At 46.5% G+C, this 19,235-nt stretch overlaps 1 protein-coding gene across 2 annotated transcripts in view; it reads right to left on the bottom strand.

The window, feature by feature from the left end:
* FOXK1 (forkhead box K1) overlaps positions 1 to 18,770 on the bottom strand; it is a 49,689-nt gene extending 30,919 nt beyond the window's left edge. The window contains exon 1 of one of the 2 annotated variants that reach the window (XM_081965832.1): positions 18,232 to 18,770. In XM_081965832.1, coding sequence (XP_081821958.1) covers positions 18,232 to 18,644 — 413 coding nt within the window. In that variant the 5' untranslated portion in view covers positions 18,645 to 18,770. The remainder of the gene's footprint in view (positions 1 to 18,231) is intronic. The other variant, XM_081965831.1, reaches the window with a different exon arrangement.
* Between the last annotated feature and the right edge of the window lie 465 nt (positions 18,771 to 19,235).

The raw sequence follows: 19,235 nt of genomic DNA, 5'->3' as shown, positions 1-19,235 counted from the left end.
AATGCCCGCTCAATAAAACAAAGGGATAGGAAGAGGGAGAAAAAGACCCCTTCTTCAGAACTTTCCTGGTGACACCAAAATCCCCCCAAAGGATTGACCCTCAAGATCGATTTGAATAACCAGCACACACCCGTTTCCATCCCCAGATGCCCAAAATAAATCTGACGAACCATCCAGCCCAACCGTTGACTGGGCGGTTCCTGAGATGTCCTCAGCAACATACTACAAGATCACACAACGTTGATGTCTGCTTGCTAAGCTCCGATTGTGCCCTCGGGGTGTAACCTTTGCCAAATTTGCTCAACAGCATCCTGTTATAGGACAAAATCTCCAAGCCAGATTTCAAAGAGTGGTTTTTTTGGGAGGGGGGGGGGAAACGAGGATGGGGCAACTCAGTTCCACCTTCTTCACGGAACTTCATGCGGTTGAGAAGATTGTCGGGACAACCTCCATGCCAGATTTCGAAGAGGGTTTTTTTTGGGGGAGGGGGAACAAGGATGGTGCACTCAACTCCACCTTCCTGACCGAACTTGGTGTGGTTGAGAAGATTTGTCCCCTATTCAACGGTCACAGTTCCCCAGCAGCCAACGACAGCGAGGAACCTGTCAATCTGACGACACTAAAGGTGGGAGTATTTGCATTCCACCTGAATGATTCAATGAAGCTCATCACAGCCTTTTCAAAGCCGTCCCTCGGTTGCAATCTGGCAGCAGCTGGGTGTCCTTTCCATCAATGGCAGCTCAAGGAAACCAAAAGGGAACAGTTGCGAGGTTGTGTCTGGTTTCAAAATACGGCTTGCATCACATTTCATTCAGGATAGAAACCGAGAGCAAGCATCATCCCTTACTAGCACTGATGGTGTTACCTAGTTGGGGTGATGAAACGTCTGCAAGAAACCATGAAGCTCAGAGATCACCAAGGATCCTTCGATCTTCCTTCCTTCCTTCCTTCCCCCTCCCATTCAACCTATTTTTTTCTTCCTTGCTTCCCTTCCTCCCTCCCATCCATTCAACATATTTTCTCATTCCTTCCTTCCCTCCCATCCATTCAATCTATTTTCTCCTTCCCTCTCTCCCTCCCATCCATTCAACATATTTTCTTCCTTCCTTCCCTCCCATCCATTCAACCTATTTTCTCCTTCCTTCCTTCCCTCCCATTCAATCTATTTTCTCCTTCCCTCTCTCCCTCCCATCCATTCAACCTATTTTCTCCTTCCTTCCTTCCTTCCTTCCTTCCTTCCTTCCTTCCTTCCTTCCTTCCTTCCTTCCTTCCTCATTCTCCTTTAATAGTGACCACACAGAGTTTTCCAGCTCTTCATCCTGAGTTTTCTAACTCACCTTGAAGTAACCTACTTGGGTAATGAAATGTCGGCCAGCCAATCATTAAGTTCAGGAAGCATCATAAACTTTTCTAAGACTCTACAGGTAGTCCTCACCCTACAACTATTCACTTAGTGACAGTTCAAAGCTGCAAGGACACTGAAAGAAAATGATTTATGACCTTTTGTCACACTTAACGACCGTTGTAGCATCCCCGTGGTTACTTGGCAACAGATTCATATTTATGACGTTCAAAGCGTCCTGCGGTTGCGCGACCCCCTTTGGCAACCTTCTGACAAGCAAAAGTCAATGGGGAAGCTGGATTCACTTAATGACCGTGTTGCTCATTTAACGACTGCGGCGATTCACTTCTCAACCGCCGCAAGGAAGGTTGTAAAACGGGGCGAAACTCACAAAACTCACTTAACCAACTGCCTCGCTTAGCCACGGAGACGTTGGGCTCCCTTGTGGGTCATAAGTCGAGGACTTCCTGAACCTGCTATTTGGCAAGCCTGAGAAGGGAACGGCGTGTCGAGTTTGGCCGCTGCCTTCCGTGCTCTCCTTTCAACCTTCCTGCGTCAATAAATCTCAACTCGGCTGTTTGAACAATGATTAATAATAAACAGAGTTAAACAGAGAGGAGAAAAGGGATGAATCAAGAGTCAAGATTGCCCTGATGTGATCCAGCAGCTACATTTCAGCCCCTTTGCTAGCAGGCACTAGCTTCGCTTAGTGACCAAAGTTTCAATGTCACCGGAACAAAAAAAAACAGTGAAAAGGTTTTTCGCACTTATGACAGCATCCCTGGGGTCATGTGATCAAAACTCAACCGCTTGGCCGCTGACTTGCATTTATGACCGTTGCCAGGGTCATGTTGATCAGCTTACAGCGCCACTGAGAAAAGTTGACTTAGGAACAGGTTTTTTCCCCCCACACTTACGACCAATGTAGCATCCCCGTGGTCAAGTGATCAAAATTCTTGGCAACCGGCTCATCTTTATGACGCTTGAAGCGTCCCGGAGTTACGTGATTTCCCCTGGCAACTTGGCCTGGATCAGCAGACTTGAGCTTGTGAATAGGAGATTTTTCTAACATTAATTTGCACCCAAGTAACACACTCTCTCTCTCATCTATCTATTTATCTACCTATTTATCTATCTATATAAATCTGCAGCATCCATCCATCCTCTGTATCTAATCCCCTCTCTTCCTCTCTCTTCTATCTGTCTGCCTGCCTGCCTGCCTCTCCATCTATATCTAATCCTCTCTCTCTCTCTTCTCTCTCTCTCTCTATATATATATAGTGTCACAACCCCTGGTATGCCCAAATATGGGAGGTAGCATACTGCTTCTCTTTTTCTGTCTTTTGGCTCACCCTAGGAGCCATCCAGGCAGAAAGCCATTTTTTTAAATGTTGCCTTTGTTACATGTGTTGCATTTGTGCTGATAAATAAAGAAAGGGAGACTAGTATAGATCTATTTCAAGCTATTTAGCTCTCATCAGTTAGCCATACCCTTACTGGGAATCGAACCTGGGCTGTATTACATATTAGGCAGTTGTATTAGCCACTAAGCCCAGGTTCGATTCCCAGTTAAGGGTATGGCTAGCTGATGAGAGCTAAATAGCTTGAAATAGATCTATAGTAGTCTCCCTTTATTTATCAGCACAAATGCAACATATATATATGGTCTTCTGTAATGAGCCGAAGGACAGAAAGGGTGAGTAGTGAGCTCCCTCCCATATTTGGGCATACCAGGGGTTGTAACACACATACATACATACATACATACATACATACATACATACAATCTACAGCATCCATCCATCCATCCATCTCTATATCTAATCTCACTCTCCCTCTCCCTCCTTCTCTCTCTCTATTCTTTAAATGTGATTTTGGGTGTGTGTGTGAGACTCCTGAGGAAGAGCAACTGGCTCCTTGGGAGAAAACTTTGCAGTGATGAATGGCCCATTAAGAAGAAAGTTGATGGCATAGCAAGTGTAATTTACATAACAATTAAACCAGCCTGGTGTATCCAGCAAAGATGCTAACACAATGACTCTTCCAGGGAGATTTTGCCATTAAGCTACTTTATGAACTGGGTTCTTGGGGGGGGGGACCAGGGGGGGAGGACACAGTTGCATTTTCCTCCTCTGAAGTGTGAAAAGGGTCTGAAGACTGGAGGAGAGAATGACATGGGAAATTCTTCTTCTTTGCGCAGACATACCATTATGTCCAAAAATATTAGACATTTTTATTTTAAATCCTGCAGGAGTAGAAGAGACAACATGAAGGGGGCGGAAAGGTTGTGGCTTTGAATCAGTCACTAAGTAAGCAACCGTCGTAAATCAAGGACTACCAGTACACCAAAATGAACTGTGCCAGTCAATGTAAGGGAGATCTGAATTGCACAGAAATCCTCCCTTTACAACATTTGCTTAGTGGCTGCTCAAAGTTACAGCGGCACTGAAATGAGCGACCAATGACCCTTTCTCGCACTTACGACCGTTGCAGTATCCTCACGCTTAGGCGATCAAAATTCAGACCCTGGGCCCTGACTCACATTTATGACGGTTGCAGTATCGGGGGGGGGGGAATCACATGATCCCCTTTTGCGACCTTCTGATAACCACCGTTGATGGGGAAAGACAGATTCGCTTAATGACCGTGCGACTAACTTAGCAATGGTGGCCCGAAAAGTCACCAAATGTGCCCAAGGTCAAGGGTCTTGCTTAGCAACAGAAATGTTGGCCTCTGTGGTGGTCGTAAGCCGAGGATTACCTATACCTCTCTGCTCAAAAGGGGGGGGGGCAATGGGCATCTCATTTTGTTTTGTGCAAGAGAGAAAAAAATAGAATAGAATAACAGAGTTGGAAGGGACCTTGGAGGTCTTCTAGTCCAACCCCCTGCCTAAACAGGAAACCCTACACCACTTCAGACAAATGGTTGTCCAATAACTTCTTAATAATGTCCAGTGTTGGAGCATTCACAACTTCTGGAGGCAAGTCGTTCCACTGATTCATTGTTCCAATTGCCAGGAAATTCCTCCTTAGTTCTAAGTTGCTTCTCTCCTTGTTTAGTTTCCACCCATTGCTTCTTGTCCTACCTTCAGGTGCTTTGGAGAATAGCTTGACTCCCTCTTCTTTGGGGCAGCTCCTCAAATACTGGATCATGTCACCCCTAGTCCTTCTTTCTATTAAACTAGACATACCCAGTTCCTGCAACCCTTCTTCATGTGTTTTAGCCTCCAGTCCCCTCATCCTCTTTGTTGCTCTTCTCTGCGCTCTTTCTATGGTCTCCACATCTTTTCTACATCGTGGGGACCAAAAGTGGATGCTGTATTCCAAGTGTGGCCTTACCAAGGCCTTATAAAGTGGCATTAACACGTCACGTGGTCTTTGATTCTATCCCAAAGTTGGAAGGCATTTGGTTTTATGCAAAAGAGAAAAAAAAATAGAATAGAGTAATAGAGTCGGAAGGGACCTTGGAGGTCTTCAACCCCCTGCTCAGGCAGGAAACCCCATACCATTTCAGACTAAAGGGTAGTCCAGTCTCTTCGTAAAACCTGGCAAATATTCCTTTGTCCGAATTCCTGCAGGATTTCCACTTATCCCACTCCCTCCCCATTGGCGGAGAGCAAGGAGGCAGTTAGCAGGGCTCAAAACCCCTCCTTCGGTTGCCAGGGTCTGTGCTTCATGGTGGAATCCACACTTAACAAAGCCCTTAAACCCCCCCCCAATCTTTTTTCAGAAAAAAAGAAAAGAGAAAACTTTTCATTTGCACAGCCGATGCCCAAACGAAGGTCTTTTTTTTTTTTTTGCATCCGCTCTCTATTTTTGTCACACTTGACAAACTTCAATAAACATTTCCGTTTAAAACGATGGAGTGAACCCCCCCTTTTTTTCCCTGGGTACACTGGCTCGCTGTTTATAGAAAACAGGACACCAGAGTCCCCCCCCCCTTCACCGGTGAAAGGGGAGGAAGAGATTTGAAAACTGCAAATCACAAAACCACTTTTGACCTCGGGGGGATCTTTCTGTCTGGAAAATGGGTCCATGGTGGGTTTTTTTTAAAATTCATAAACATTGTGAATACAGTGTATTGTCAGGGTGTATCATTTACAAAAAAGCAAAGAACGAACAAAAAGAAATATGAACACACATATATGCTATGATTATATTATTCATTATATTATTATTAGTATCATTATTATATTAATCAATGGAACAAATTGCCTTCAGAAGTTGTGAATGCTCCAACACTGGAAGTTTTTAAGAAGATGTTGGATAGCCATTTGTCTGAAGTGGTGTAGGGTTTCCTGCCTAAGCAAGGGATTGGATTGAAGACCTCCAAGATCCCTTCCAACTCTTCTCTTCTATGTCTAGTGTGATGAAAAGAAGGACCGGTGTGTGTGTGTGTGTAATCAAGGAGAGAAGCAACTTAGAACGGAGGAGAAATTTCCTGACAGTCAGAACAATGAATCAGTGGAACAACTTGCCTCCAGAAGTTGTGAATACCCCAACACTGGAAGTTTTAAAGATGTTGGATAACCATTTGTCTGAAGTGGTGTAGGGTCTCCTGCCTGAGCAGGGGGTTGGACTGGAAGACCTCCAAGGTCCCTTCCAACTCTGTTATTCTAACTATGGTTTGTTGGAGAAAGCATAACACACTAAATCAAAAACAAACCATGTTAGATTGGATAATGGATAGGCACCCACAGGCTTAACGGTAACAACAGCTCTTTATTACAACAAGGGAGAACAATCCAGCCAAGGTTGAGTCTGACAGCAGCCCTTTTATAGGGAGCTGTCAGACCCTCCGACCAATAGGATTAAACCTCTGTTCCCGCCGGAAGAGAGGACCTTGGTGGAAACCACTGTAGTTAGAACAAGTATCTAACAAACCACATCACTATTTAGTGTGATTTGTAAACCCAACCACTGTAGTTTGGCACATCGTTTGAGTAGACCTGCTCAACATGAGGTTGGAACTGTGAGATACCAAGCTTAAAAAAATCAAGCCAGAGGGTTTAAGACATTGTGTAATAATGGTTTCTTTCTGTGTGACAAATCTAGCTATGATGTTTTGGAAGTGTGCAATCAGGAAGTCATGCTCTTATTCAAGTAACTGTGGTTAAAAAAAAACAAAACACCAAGGTTATCAGATTTTGGATCTTAACTTATTGTGGAGCCTGCTTGCTCGTACCTACTATTTTTATGCGAAAGACTTTCGGTTCCATTGAGTGCAATTTCCCCCCCTCAAATGAAGCATAGAAACAACGCAGAATTAAAAGCCACAACACCCCATAGAGATGGTTTATCTGCTTGCTCTGAGCATCTCTACCTTGAGACGGCCCTCTCGCCAAGCATCAAAATTGCTCGTATGACTCTGAGCCAAGCCGCAATTCATAACACCGATTAGAGAGGAGCATGGAAATTGGGACCAAGGTTATCTGAGGGACCGGCGCTTGCCAGGCACATCCACCCGACCCACTAGAGCAGGGAGACAAGGGAGGTTGTGGGTCCCATCCCCTAAGGACAGGGGTCAGCAACTCATGTCTCTGGAGCTACATGTGGCTCCTTCATCCCTCTGCTGCGGCTCCCTGTCACTCAAAATATGCGTCACAACCGCCAATGTGAGACCCTCTCTGGCATGCGATTTATGGAGCTTTCTGACCCCCGGTAGACCAACCATGGATAAATCCAAGAAAAATTTCAGGTGAAAACAGAACGTGCAATTCAACTACATATGCTAGTCTGTGGCCGCTCAGGAAATAGTCAGGCAATGGGAAGGGTTTTTGTGACTCCCGGTGTGTTTTCTGTTAGAAATGCATCCAGGAGGCTCTTTGAGTGTTTTAAGTTTGCCGAGCCCTGCCTAAGGAGATACATCGGATGGGACCTAGAAGAAGGGCCTTCTCCGTGGTGGCTCCCTCCCTTTGGAACATCATCCCTCAGAAATTAGACTGCCCCACCCTCTTCGACAATCTTCCGGAAGTCCCCGAAGATATGATTTGGCCAGCGGGCCTGGGGGGAACCCAGAGTGCGAAGAAATGCCTTGTTTAATTGTGTTCTATCACCGTGTTGGGTGGATTATTATTTATCATCGCTTTTTATTTTTTATTAAAGGGGCGCGGTGGCTCAGTGGCCAAGACACTGAGCTTGTCAATCAGAAAGGTCAGCAGTTTGACGGTTCGAATCCCTAGCGCTGCGTAATGGACTGAGCTCCCGTGACTTGTCCCAGCTTTTGCCAACCTAGCAGTTTGAAAGCACGTAAAAAATTCAAGGAGAAAAATAGGAGCCACCTTTGGTGGGAAGGGAACAGCGTTCCGTGCGCCTTCGGTGTTGAGTCATGCCGGCCACATGACCACGGAGACGTCTTCGGACAGCACTGGCTCTTCGGCTTTGAAACGGAGATGAGCACCGCCCCCTAGAGTCAGGAACGACTAGCACATATGTGCGAGGGGAACCTTTACCTTCTGTATGTTGTGTTTTTTACTGTTTGTAAGCCGATGGAGTCGCTGTGAGCGAGTAGGCGGCTGTTATCAATACTCCACATAAATAACCAAAACAAGTTTTTCAAGACACCTAACATCACTCTGTACCCTCTCCTTTCGGACCTGACCTTGGTCTGCTGCAAATGTCTGCGGCTTCCAACCCACAAAAGCTCGTTGTTAAGATTTGTGTGTGTGTGTGTGTGTTGTTAAGCAAGAAATCACCCGTCTTCATCTTGATTTGCTGCAAAAAATGCCCGTGGCCTCCATCTCAAGACGATTCCCTTTTCAGACCTCTGTGGTCAAATCTTGCAGCGAGCAAACTGAATATAAACTTCGGGGTCAACCATCACAGCAGCTTGACGTTGTGCGAAACAAACAACCTGCGGAGGAATCTCGCCCTCGCACACTCCACCGAGGAAACAAGCCTGTTTCCATGTCTGAACGGTCTCGGGGGGGTGGGTGGGGGTGGGAGGATGAGAATTTCAGATTCACGAAGAAGATTCGAGCACCAATTGCTGTGTTTTCCTCTTGCTTCTTCTTCCTGTTCTCGAGGAAACCACTCGCCGTAAGAGTTGCTTTCGCTACAGGGCTTGGGCCAATTTCGCATTTGGTTATTTTGTGTGTGTGTGTGTGCGTTTGCTCTGTACATTTGCAAAAACGTACAGAATACACACACACCCAGACGACAACACAGCTGTGAAACCTGAATCCCATCCACCGAGATTTATGTCACTGTGAAATCGAAACCCGGCAGGGCTGTTTAAGATATATTTCCCGAAACACACACACACACAGCAGAAGGAGAGAATATAGAAACGCCGCAACTCCTTCACTCCAGAGATTTTTTCTCAGCGGAAGGATAACAACTCCATCAGAGAGAGAGGGAGAAAAAAAGAAGACTTAAAGTGCATTTCCTTTAAACAACAACAACAACAACAACAACCAACAGCATGGAAAACCCAAGCTAATAATTAAAGTCTTGCACCAGGATGATTAAATGTCTCCTTAGAGCGTATTTCTGGAGCTGATCTGCCCTTTGATATCTGCTCTCTGCAGGCGTGGAGATAATTGGCGAGATTTCTTCAACAACAAAGCAGGGACTTTTAAATATTTTCAAATACAGGTAGTTCTTGACTTAAAATTGGAACCGGGATTCCCCTTGCTAAGCAAGGCCGTTCGGTTCAGCCAGCCCTGCCTGATTTTGAATCCCGTGACCGTAGGGGGGAATGCTGCGATGGTTGTAAGTGCGAGGACTGATTGTGAGTCCTTTTTTTTCCCAAGGCAGTTGTTAAGTTTAGACAAAAGAATGGGTCGCAAATCATGGAGAACCACCGTTAATGTTTCCAAACGTGTTTATTTGTAAAATAATAATAATAAATTCTCGCGCAAATGGAAGAGAGGGTTCGTTTAATTAAATCTAAGTTCCTCCAGGAGTTAAAAGAGACAAAGCATATTTTCTCCTCGTTTCCCCCCACCCAACCAACAACCCTGTGAGGTAGGCCAGGCAAACAGCAAAGCGATTGGCCACAAATAAAAAAAAAAGTCAAGAGTTTTCTTGCTCTGGGTCCCACAGCATAATAATTAACCTGGCTTATTGATCAGAAGCTGATCATGAATTTGTCCTGCACAATTGCTCTTAACAGTATTTTTCTTTTCCTGAAAGCTTCTCTAAGCCGCAGTTACAATAGAACTCGTGGCTGGCGGGTTGCTTTAACAAGCCAAGATCTATTGCAAACCCTAATTGAAAGGGAAAGGTTCCCCTCACACAAGCGTGCTAGTCGTTCCTGACTCTAGGGGGCGGTGCTCATCTCCCTTTCAAAGCCGAAGAGCCAGCGCTGTCCGAAGACGTCTCCGTGGTCATGTGGCCGGCATGACTTAACGCCAAAGGCGCACGGAACGCTGTTCCCTTCCCACCAAAGGTGGTTCCTATTTTTCTACTTGCATTTCCTACATGCTTTCGAACTGCTAGGTTGGCAGAAGCTGGGACAAGTCACGGGAGCTCACTCCCTTACGCGGCGCTAGGGATTCGAACCGCTAAACTGCCGACCTTTCTGATCGACATGCTCAGCGTCTTAGCCACTGAGCCACCGCTTATTTGGGCCCTAGTAAATACAGGTATGCCTCAACTTACAACAGATCATTTACTGACCGTTCAACGTCACAGTGGCACTGAAAAAAGGCAACCTACAACCCGATTTTCACAGTTATGACTTCTGTAGCATCCCCATGACCTTGTGATCAAAATTCAGAGGCTTGGCAACTGGCATGTACTTAGGACGGTTGCAATATATCCCGGGGTCACGTGTGATCCTCTTTCAACAAGCAAAGTCCATTGGGAAGCGGGATTCACTTAACGACCAAGTTACTGACTTATCAACTGCGGGGATTCACTTAACAACCGTGGCTAGAAAAGTCGTAAAATGGGCCAAAACTCTCCCTTAACAAATGTCTCACTTAACAACAGAAAGTGTGGGCCCAATCGTTGGCCGTAAGTTAAGGACTACCTGTATAGTACGTATTTTGCCCTTGAGAAGGAAACCTTGTTTTCAATTCTTTGACCCTGGCTGGCAGTATCTATTTATAAAACTTCTCTCCATATTTGGTCCCCAACGGTGGAAATACTAACACAAAACGGACAAATATTTCAGCTGCTTTCCTTTCTTTCTTTCTTTCTTTCTTCTTTCTTTCTTTCTCTCCCTCCCTCTCTCTCTCTCTCTCTCGTCTCTGCCAAAAATCCCTTGTACAACCTCTGCGGAATGGCATTTTAAACACAGCCATATGCAGGAAAATATATCATGGAACTATAATAGGCACGCAGAATTTCCTTTCCTGCAGGGTTTTCCCCTCCCCAGGAATTTGTGACGAGAAACATATATATATATATATATGTAGGAAGGCAAGCAAAATAAATAAATAACAATCCAGAAGTAATCATATCCATGTGCTCGGCCAGATCTAAACAATTTTAAAAGTTTTGCCTTGAAAGGAAAACGCGCCACAGATTTTTGAAGGCCTGGCTGCGAGCAAGCACCGAACACAAGGAAAACCGGATCTGTTTACCTGGGAGAAAACACAGGGCAAATTCCATTTAAGGGGAGGGGGAAAAAAAGGAAAAAAAAAAGAAAGCAAGCAAGAAGAAGGGATAGGAAACATTGCATCATCAGCTTTACAAAACTGGAAAGGGAGGAGTCTGGGGTTTATTTACCCTGATCATAAACAGCAGCCGAGAAAGCCAATTCCCCCACCCTCCCTTCGGCAGAATTATCCGCAGCCGACAAATCAGGAAACCAAATAAAAGCTTAGCACTGCTTTTTAAAAATTTCTTCGCCACTTAAAATAAAAGGCGTTGCTTTCTTAAAATTTCTTTGCAACTTAAAATAAGACACAAGTCACTGCTTTTTAAATTTTCTTTGCAACTTAAAATAAGACAAAAGGCACTGTTTTTTAAAAATTTCTTTGCCAATTAAAATGAAAGGTATAGCTTTTAAAATTTTCTTTGCAATTTAAAATAAGATAAAAGGCACCGCTTTTTTAAAAAAAAATTCTTTGCCAATTAAAATGAAAGGGATAAGTTTTTAAATTTTTCTTGGCATATTAAAATAAAATAAAAGGCAGGGCTTCCCAAACTTTTCCCCTTCGTTATGGAAACTTATCGAAAATCCCCTTACACTTTTTCTGTCCCTGTTGGGACGGACGATGGGTTTCGTGTGTCCCGTACCCAGAGGAGAGGAGGAAAAAATACACTTTTACCCAATCTTGCATAATTTATCCAGGTGTGGAAAACACGGTTGCAAGCGTTCGGAAGGGGAATGTGATTGCTTGGGCACTTTTAAAAGCCAATCAATCATGCAAAGACAAGTTGGCGTTCCCAGCCTCTTAATTTGGCACCCGTTGCAACTTTAGCAGAGAAAGAGAGAGGGGGGGGGGATGTTAATTGAGAGGGCACGGACGCCACGGGCTTCTTGCAAAGCAGGAAGGGGAAAAAAAGTCAGCCATGTTTTACAAGGAGAAATTAATTGCCCTGATAAGAGTCCCAGATTATTATTATTTTTTTTTTTGCTGGAACAAAAATATTTTCAAGCTCAGATTGCCTTGCGGCAGCGGGGGGACGGGGGGAGAGGGAAGCAAGGAGACAGAGAGGGGGCACCAAATACCTAAACGCAAGAAAACATCTTGCATGTGTTACATAACTTTCTTTATTTAAAAAAATAAAATAAAAACAGAGCAAAGATTTATTTGGAAGCTGGTGGCCAAAAGCTAGCCGGATTGTAGGTTTCAAGTCTGAAAAGGTTCCTTTTTTTTTGCCTATTCTTTTCCACGTTTATTTGTTTTTACAATAAATGTATTTTTTTTTTACAAGTGTGTTTTGTTTTGTTTTATTACTTTGTTGCCTGTATGTACACTGAGACTTTCTGCACCGGAAACAAATTCCTTGTGTGTCCAATCACGCCTAGCCAATAAAAAATATTATATTTTATCTATCCGCCAATTTTCTACGCTGCTTGCATTTAAACCCACCTTCTGCCTGTTCTCTCCACGTTTATTTTTATTTTATCTGCTTAACCAATTTCTATAGTCCCTATCACACTTCAATGCTTCTTCTTTCCATGGTTTTTTCTTTTTTTTACCATAAATGTATTTTTTTACAAGTGTGTTTTGTTTTATTTATTTCTTTGCTGCTTGTAGGCACACTGGGACCTTGGGCACCAGAGACAAATTCCTTGTGTGTCCAATCACAGCTAGCCAATAAAGAATATTCTATTCTATTCTATTCTTTTTTACCTATTTGTCAAATTATTTACATTGCCCACTTCAGTTGGGCGCATCGAAACCATCTTCTGCCTATTCTCTCCACGTTTATTTTTATTTTATGCATTTAGCAAATTTTCGTACTGCTCATCACACTTGTGTGTAACTGGGCCACCGTTCTCCCTGTTCTTTCCGTGTTTATTTTGGTTATTTATTTGGCAAATTCCTCCATTTCTCCATCTGCCCCACCACACTGCGGTTTGGGACAATCTTCTGCTGATTCTTTCCGTGTTTGTTTTTATTTTATTTAGCAGGTTTTTATATTGCCTATCAGACTGGAGCATAGCGTCTGGGCTATGTAACAATAAATTCGATTTGCAAAAATGATGCAAATTGCAAGGAGAAATGAATTTATCTTACAACCAAGGGGGAAGGTCTCATCTGCTGGTCAGAACTCCAACAACCTCAAGGTAAGGCTAAAATGTGGGCCCGTTATTGGGAAGGCGCAGCCGGCCCAAACGCCTGTTTCATTGCTACTTTGCAAAAATAGCAATCATCCTTTGGAAAATTATGTTAGGAGGCAGAGAGTTTAGCAGACTCTTGGGGATTACTTCTTTCTTTCTCTGTTTCCAAAGCACACGTTTGTGATACACGTAAATACATGCACACCCCGTCCAGGTTTCCCTGACACGAGAGTTTGAAACCACTCTGAACTACCGTGACACACAACATGGAGGCCACCCCGTTTCCTCGAAAATAAAACCTCCCCAGATAATAAGCACAATCGGGCTTTTGCGTCCATGCGTTAAAATAAGCCCTCCCCCGAAAATATCGCAACACAGCAGCAGCCATGAGGTGACCACGCTCGCCGCCTCCTGTACCCCAAAAATAGTAAGACCTCCCCGAAAATTAGGCGCTGTCTTATTTGCGGGGGAAACACGGTATCAGGAACTTTTAATGATACCCAAAAGGAAGTCAACAGGCTGGGCTTACACATTTCCCCAAACCATAGTTTGTTTAAGCCTTAGTCCGTCAACTCACCCCTCACTGGATAGTGTACCCATCCGTGCTGAGCCATGAACCATGGTTTGCCAATGACCAAGCCAAGCAAGGCTCAATTTTCTGCAGCCACTTTATCTCCGTTAATACCTTAAGGAGCAAATACTGCATCCGTTACACAGTTGATTCACCCTGAATCGGTCAAGATTTTTTCCCCCCAATGTCACTTTTATCTGCATGTATGGGATCCAGCTGTTTGCTCCATATCAGGCTGCGACATTCTTTTTTCCCATTCCTACAAACCAAAATCCCTCAAGGAATTTCCAAACATGGATTGTTTTAGCAGAAAACAATCTGTTTAAAAAAAATATATATTTAACTAGCTGGATACCCGTGCTTCGCGACGAAACCATTGGCTCAGTGGTGGTCGATGATTGAAACACATGAGGGAATATCGCTCCTGCCGCCTTGAGTCTGGAAGCAGTTCCACAGCCATATTTTGGTGAGGTACCGACGTTTAGAACTGTTAGGAGCCCCAGATTGCTCCTGAGTGAAGGAGTGGAACGTCTGCCAGTTTGAACTGAGGTAACGGAATGTGAGGCAACTGGCAGTTGGAACAGAGTTCTGTTCAGGTGGGGAGGGGAAGTAGAGCTCCTTAGCATCAGAGCATGTTAATTACTCTGTAAGAAATACTAATGATCTGATGGTCATTTTGAAAAATTCTTTCTCAGCAAGCACCCAGAAGCCAAGAGGAACATACGTGCCAAATTTCAGGTTTGTAGGTTTTACGGTTCTGGAGATTTCGTGATGATACGTGAGCGGCATTTCGCTTTTATATATACAGATTACCATCAAAGATGCTGCTTTTTGGACCACAGAGGCACACGCGGTTGTCTTCATCGTTGTACAAGATCTCCTGCCCAAGTCCATTTTTCCTCTCTTTCAATCAGAAAATAAACACAAAGTAAATAAAACGCCTTCTTACACACCTGGGCCACTTTTTTACACAACTATTCCCCATCCTGAGATCCCTGGATGGCTTTTGTCAACAAAAATATCTTTCCCTTTCTCACCCCATTGGTGTTTTAATTTACCAGGCAAAAGAAGTTGTGTTCACACACCTTGTTCTGATTCAGGCAGCTTCATTCCTCTTGGTTTGTTGCCCGAAACGCACTAGATTGAGTTCATGCAACAGGCAAAAATATTCCCCCCCCCCCACAGGAAAGCATTGGGAGAATTTCCCCCTTATCTTCATCACCTCATCTTCGTCATTCCTCATTGCCTGTCCTTTTCAGGAATGCTCTTTGCGCTTTTTAAAAAGTCCTTTCTTTACCTCATTTCCGTAGCCTAAAGACAAGGTCTGGGTTTCTTCTTTCTTTCTTTCTCTCTCTCTTTCCTTCCTGTTTTCTTTCTTCCTTTTTCTTTCTCTGTCTTTCTCTCTCCTTCCTTCCTTCTTTCTTTTCCTCTCTCTCTCTTTCCTTCCTTCTTTCTCTGTCTCGCTCTCTCTTTCCTTCCTTCTTTCCTTCTTTCTTTCTCTCTCTGTCTCTCTTTCCTTCCTTGTTTTTTCTTTTTCTTTCTTTCTTTCTTTCTTTTTTCTTTTCTTCTCTCTCTCTCTCTCTGTTTGCATTTATCTCTATGACAGATTTTCTGAACTCTGGCAGCTTTTAAGAGGGGAGAACCTCAACTCCCAGAATTCCCCAGCCAACCCACGAGAGGACGGAAGAGCAGAGCCAAATGTTTGAAATCCATTTTCTGCCCTAACGAAGGGCCCCTTCTTTTATTATCCGAAGGATTCCACTTCCAGGCCCAAACTTTCCAGAATAACAACTCCAATTTTACACATTGTTTTGATGGCTTTCTGTTTCCTTTAGAAGGAACATCAACATTTACGCTAAAAGCATTCTGTTAGGGCAATGAAATGCCCACAAGAAAACAAGCAAGATCAGAGAGCACCAAGGACCTCTCATTTTAACCCCGAGTTGCAAATATCCTCCTTTATTAGCATTCCGTTTTTTCCCCCCTTCTTAAAATTGAAAATATTTTTTTCCCCTCGCTTGCTTGGAATTCCTCCTGGGCCGCTAAAGTTGAGGCATCTCGTTCGTCACTTTAAATACTTCCCCTCCTTCGTTTATTAGTTCCCCTATTACACGGTCATAATTAGCTCTCGGGACCACCCACACCAAATCTCTTTGAAATTCCGGTTGGTCTGCTTCAAAATACCCAAATGCTTTTCATTGAGATTCAGATTTAGCAGACTAAAACAGCTCATTCCTGAAACCAAGTTACCTTTGGCTTAAGAACAGAGGGAGTATCCAAACTTGGGAACTTTAAAACCCGTGGACTTCAACCCCCAGAATTCTCCAGCCCAGCCATTGTTGGCTGGCTGGGGAATTCTGGGAGTTGAAGACCACAGGTCTTAACATTGCCAAGATTGCACGCCTCTTGTTTAGGAAATAAATATTGTCTCATCCTTCTGGCTTTCAAACGTGCTTTAATCAAAGAACGTGCAACCTTGGCCAACTTTAAGACTAGTGGACTTCAACTCCCAGAATTCCCCAGCCAGCAATTCTGGGATTTGGAAGTCCACAAGTCTTATAGGTTGCCAAGGTTGGACGCTCCTTGTCTAGAAAATAAACCTGGTTTAGTGTGAAGCACTTTCGAAACCACCTTAGAAACATGAACACCAGCAAAAATATCCAAGATTGCGCCACAAGGAAAGTTTTGCACGAGACGATCGAAATATCAACAAAGGATTCTTTTCCGACATGTGCAGTTGTGTTTTGTTGTGTTTTCTTGTCCTTTGTCTAATCTCCCTGGGAGTACTGTAGTTGTGAAGGTACTAGATTAAAAGCAGAAAACCCCCCTTACCTCCCTCCCCTCTCTCAGCCCTAACACAACGCTGATCCGGAAAACCAAGGCAAACCACTTCCGACAACTTTGCCAAGAAAACTTATACGGAGCGGGACCCCAAAACTCTAACAACAGAACAAGCAAAACTCCACATGCTTTTGCATTTTTTTTTCACAACCAGGGTGGGCCTGCCTGGGATGGTAAAACCACAGAAGAGAGAAAGGGAAGCAAGACAACTTGCATTCTGTATTATAACCTGAGTTTAAATCAGACTTTAAAGCACTCACAATTCACGCATTCTTGCGGCCCTAAGGAGCAGTGTAGAGCCTGGTTAGCATTCAGCTATCAAGGATCCCGCCCCCCCCAGCCCCTCTCCCCCATTGTGGAAACACCACTGGTCGCCTTCACACCTCTCACAAAAGAGGGATTGTGGGTTTGTTTGCTCTTTGGCTGGGCTGGCTGTTTATTCATTAAGCTGCTTAGTTCCCTGCCCAGTTTCCAGTTTCACCCCCAATCTGGGCCATTTTCACACTGGTACTTCAGATGGTCAAGAGGGACTTGTGTCCTGGCCTAAAGTCCCCAAAACAGGATTTCCACCTGGAGGGGGGTTGATTTGACTGGACTCCCCAACTTCCTCCTCTTTTTCTAAATGGACCTGAGATTGTGGGGTGCAGGAAGAAGAAAATGTCTCAGCTGGACTGCCTTCCCAGCTTTTGATTTATCCAGTAATGAATTAAGCAATGACTGGTAGGAGGAATGACCCAAGAAAAGGAAGAGTTCCCATGATGGTGATGGAGAGTTTGGGGGGGAGTTTCTCCAGCCCTTCAAAGCCCACTCCTCAAAAACACCTCCTCTCTAATTTCTCCCCTTTTTCTAAGCTGGTTCCTAGGCCAGGAAACCTTATCATTTAAATGCCTTCCAGATAATGTCCGGTTCTGCTCTCCACCCGGCACTATTAAAGCTCCCCCCCTCTTTTAAAAAAAGACCCCTGTTTGGGGGGGGTCACCCACCCCACTGAACCAGCAGAAAAAGCCAGAGCAGATTCCTTCTGAATAGAGCCTGTTGGTTGATTCTATCTACCAGGCCCTTCCACGGTTCACGTCTTTGCATTCCCCCATTTTTTTTGGGGGGGGGGCACACAGCTCCCTCTGTGCCCTTAAGCGGGGGTGGGTGGGGGCAGTAGATTGTGTGAACCCGTAGTCTCCAAATCCCAGCATTTTACAGAAGTCTCTTCAGTGAAGAATAACTTTCAGGAAAAAACAACAACTCAAAACACTACCACCCCTGCCTCCCCCCTGCAAGGTAGGCCTGTCTTTCCTGGCCACCCCCGCCCCAAGTCCCCTTTTCAGAGGCTCTCCCCCAAAGGAACTCCATCCCCAGACCTTTTCCCGGATGGCAGATTCTCCTCTTTTCCAGCTTGTCTTGCAAATACTCCCTTTCCCACGACCTTAGCCCATCCGCCACTTTGCAAACTCTGACACGCGTTTGGGAAGGGGGGGGCTCCCCTCGTTCTCCCCCCCCAGACCACGACTGTCCCGTGCGCGCAGAAGAGCGCTTGTCAACAAACCCTCCGGCTCCTGCCTCGACACGTGTCGGCCCCTCTCCCTCCCTCCCTCCCCCATCAGCTGGGGTTCCCCTCCCTCTCCTTGGAACCGCCCACCCCCGCGCCTCCTCCTCCTCCTCCTGTCCCCCCTCCCCACCCTGCGCTCCCAGCTGCATCTCCAACCCGGCCCGCGGCGGGCGCCACCCTGACCATCATCCCCAATCAGCTCCTCTTCGTCCTCCTGCTTCCTCCCCCCCCCGGCCCTTGGGCACTTACTGCGGGGGCAGCTGGAGGGGCGTCCCTCCCCGCCGCTGGAAGGCCCCGTCGACGAAGACCCCGTTCTTGCCGAGGCAGCGGAGGAAGAAGTGCGGGGCGCGGAAGGCCAGCTCCAGGTGCCGGCGGGAGATGAAGCTGGAGTGGCCCATGTGCACGTCCACCGCGCCCTGCGAGGAGTTGCGCCCGATGCTCACCGCCGCCTGGCGCATCAGGAACTCGAAGTCGCGGCCCTGCAGCCGGGCCAGCGGCGCCCCGCCGGAGGACGAGGAAGGAGCCGCGGGAACCAGCGGCAGCAGCAGCGGCGGAGGCAGCGGCTGGGGCGCGGCGGGGCTGCAGGGCGCCGAGCGCAGCGCCACCAAGGCTCCTCCGGCCCCGCCGCCGCCGCCGCGCCCGTCCTCGCCGACTTCAGCCATGTTCCCCGCCAGCCAGCGTGCGAGCGAGCGAGCCAGCCAGCCGACTCCCCCGCCGGCCTCCGGGGCGGAGCCGCGGCCGTGCGGAGAGCCGCCCCGCTGCCGTTGCAGCCGCCGCTGCTGATGCGCCCTGCTTTGGAGAGGCTGGCCGGGGGGGGGGCGGGCGTTGCGCACGGGCTGGCGGGGAGGGGGCGGCTTGGGGCCGGGGGCCGATGGGGGGGTCGGCTAGAGGAGGGGGCGGCCCAGCTGGCACGCGCCTCCGCGGACCCCTCCCCCGCGCGTGGAGGAGCGGGCTGGCGCTCGGAAAGGGCTGGCGCTCGGAGAGGGGTGGTGCTTGGAGAGGGGTGGTCCCGGTTGGGTGCGGGGAGGGGAGGAGGGGTTGGTGGATGGGTGTGTTTGCGGATCTTGTGTGTGTGTGTGTGCGTGTGACCCGGGAGGAGGGTGCAGCGGGTGGAGGTGGATGGGATAGGGGGGGGGAGGGAGGGGACCGCGTGGCCGGGCAAAACAAACACGATGGGGCTGGGCAGGGCTGCCCCCCCACGCCCGACGCCCCTCCGGAGGGAAGCGGTCACTCGTGTCCCGCGGGGCGAGAGG

The sequence above is a fragment of the Natrix helvetica genome (genome assembly GCF_964273705.1).
Source record: "Natrix helvetica genome assembly, chromosome: 13".
NCBI lineage: Eukaryota > Metazoa > Chordata > Lepidosauria > Squamata > Natricidae > Natrix > Natrix helvetica.
The sequence above is the reverse complement of the archived record's forward strand: the minus strand, read 5'-3'. Positions and strand labels throughout refer to the sequence as shown.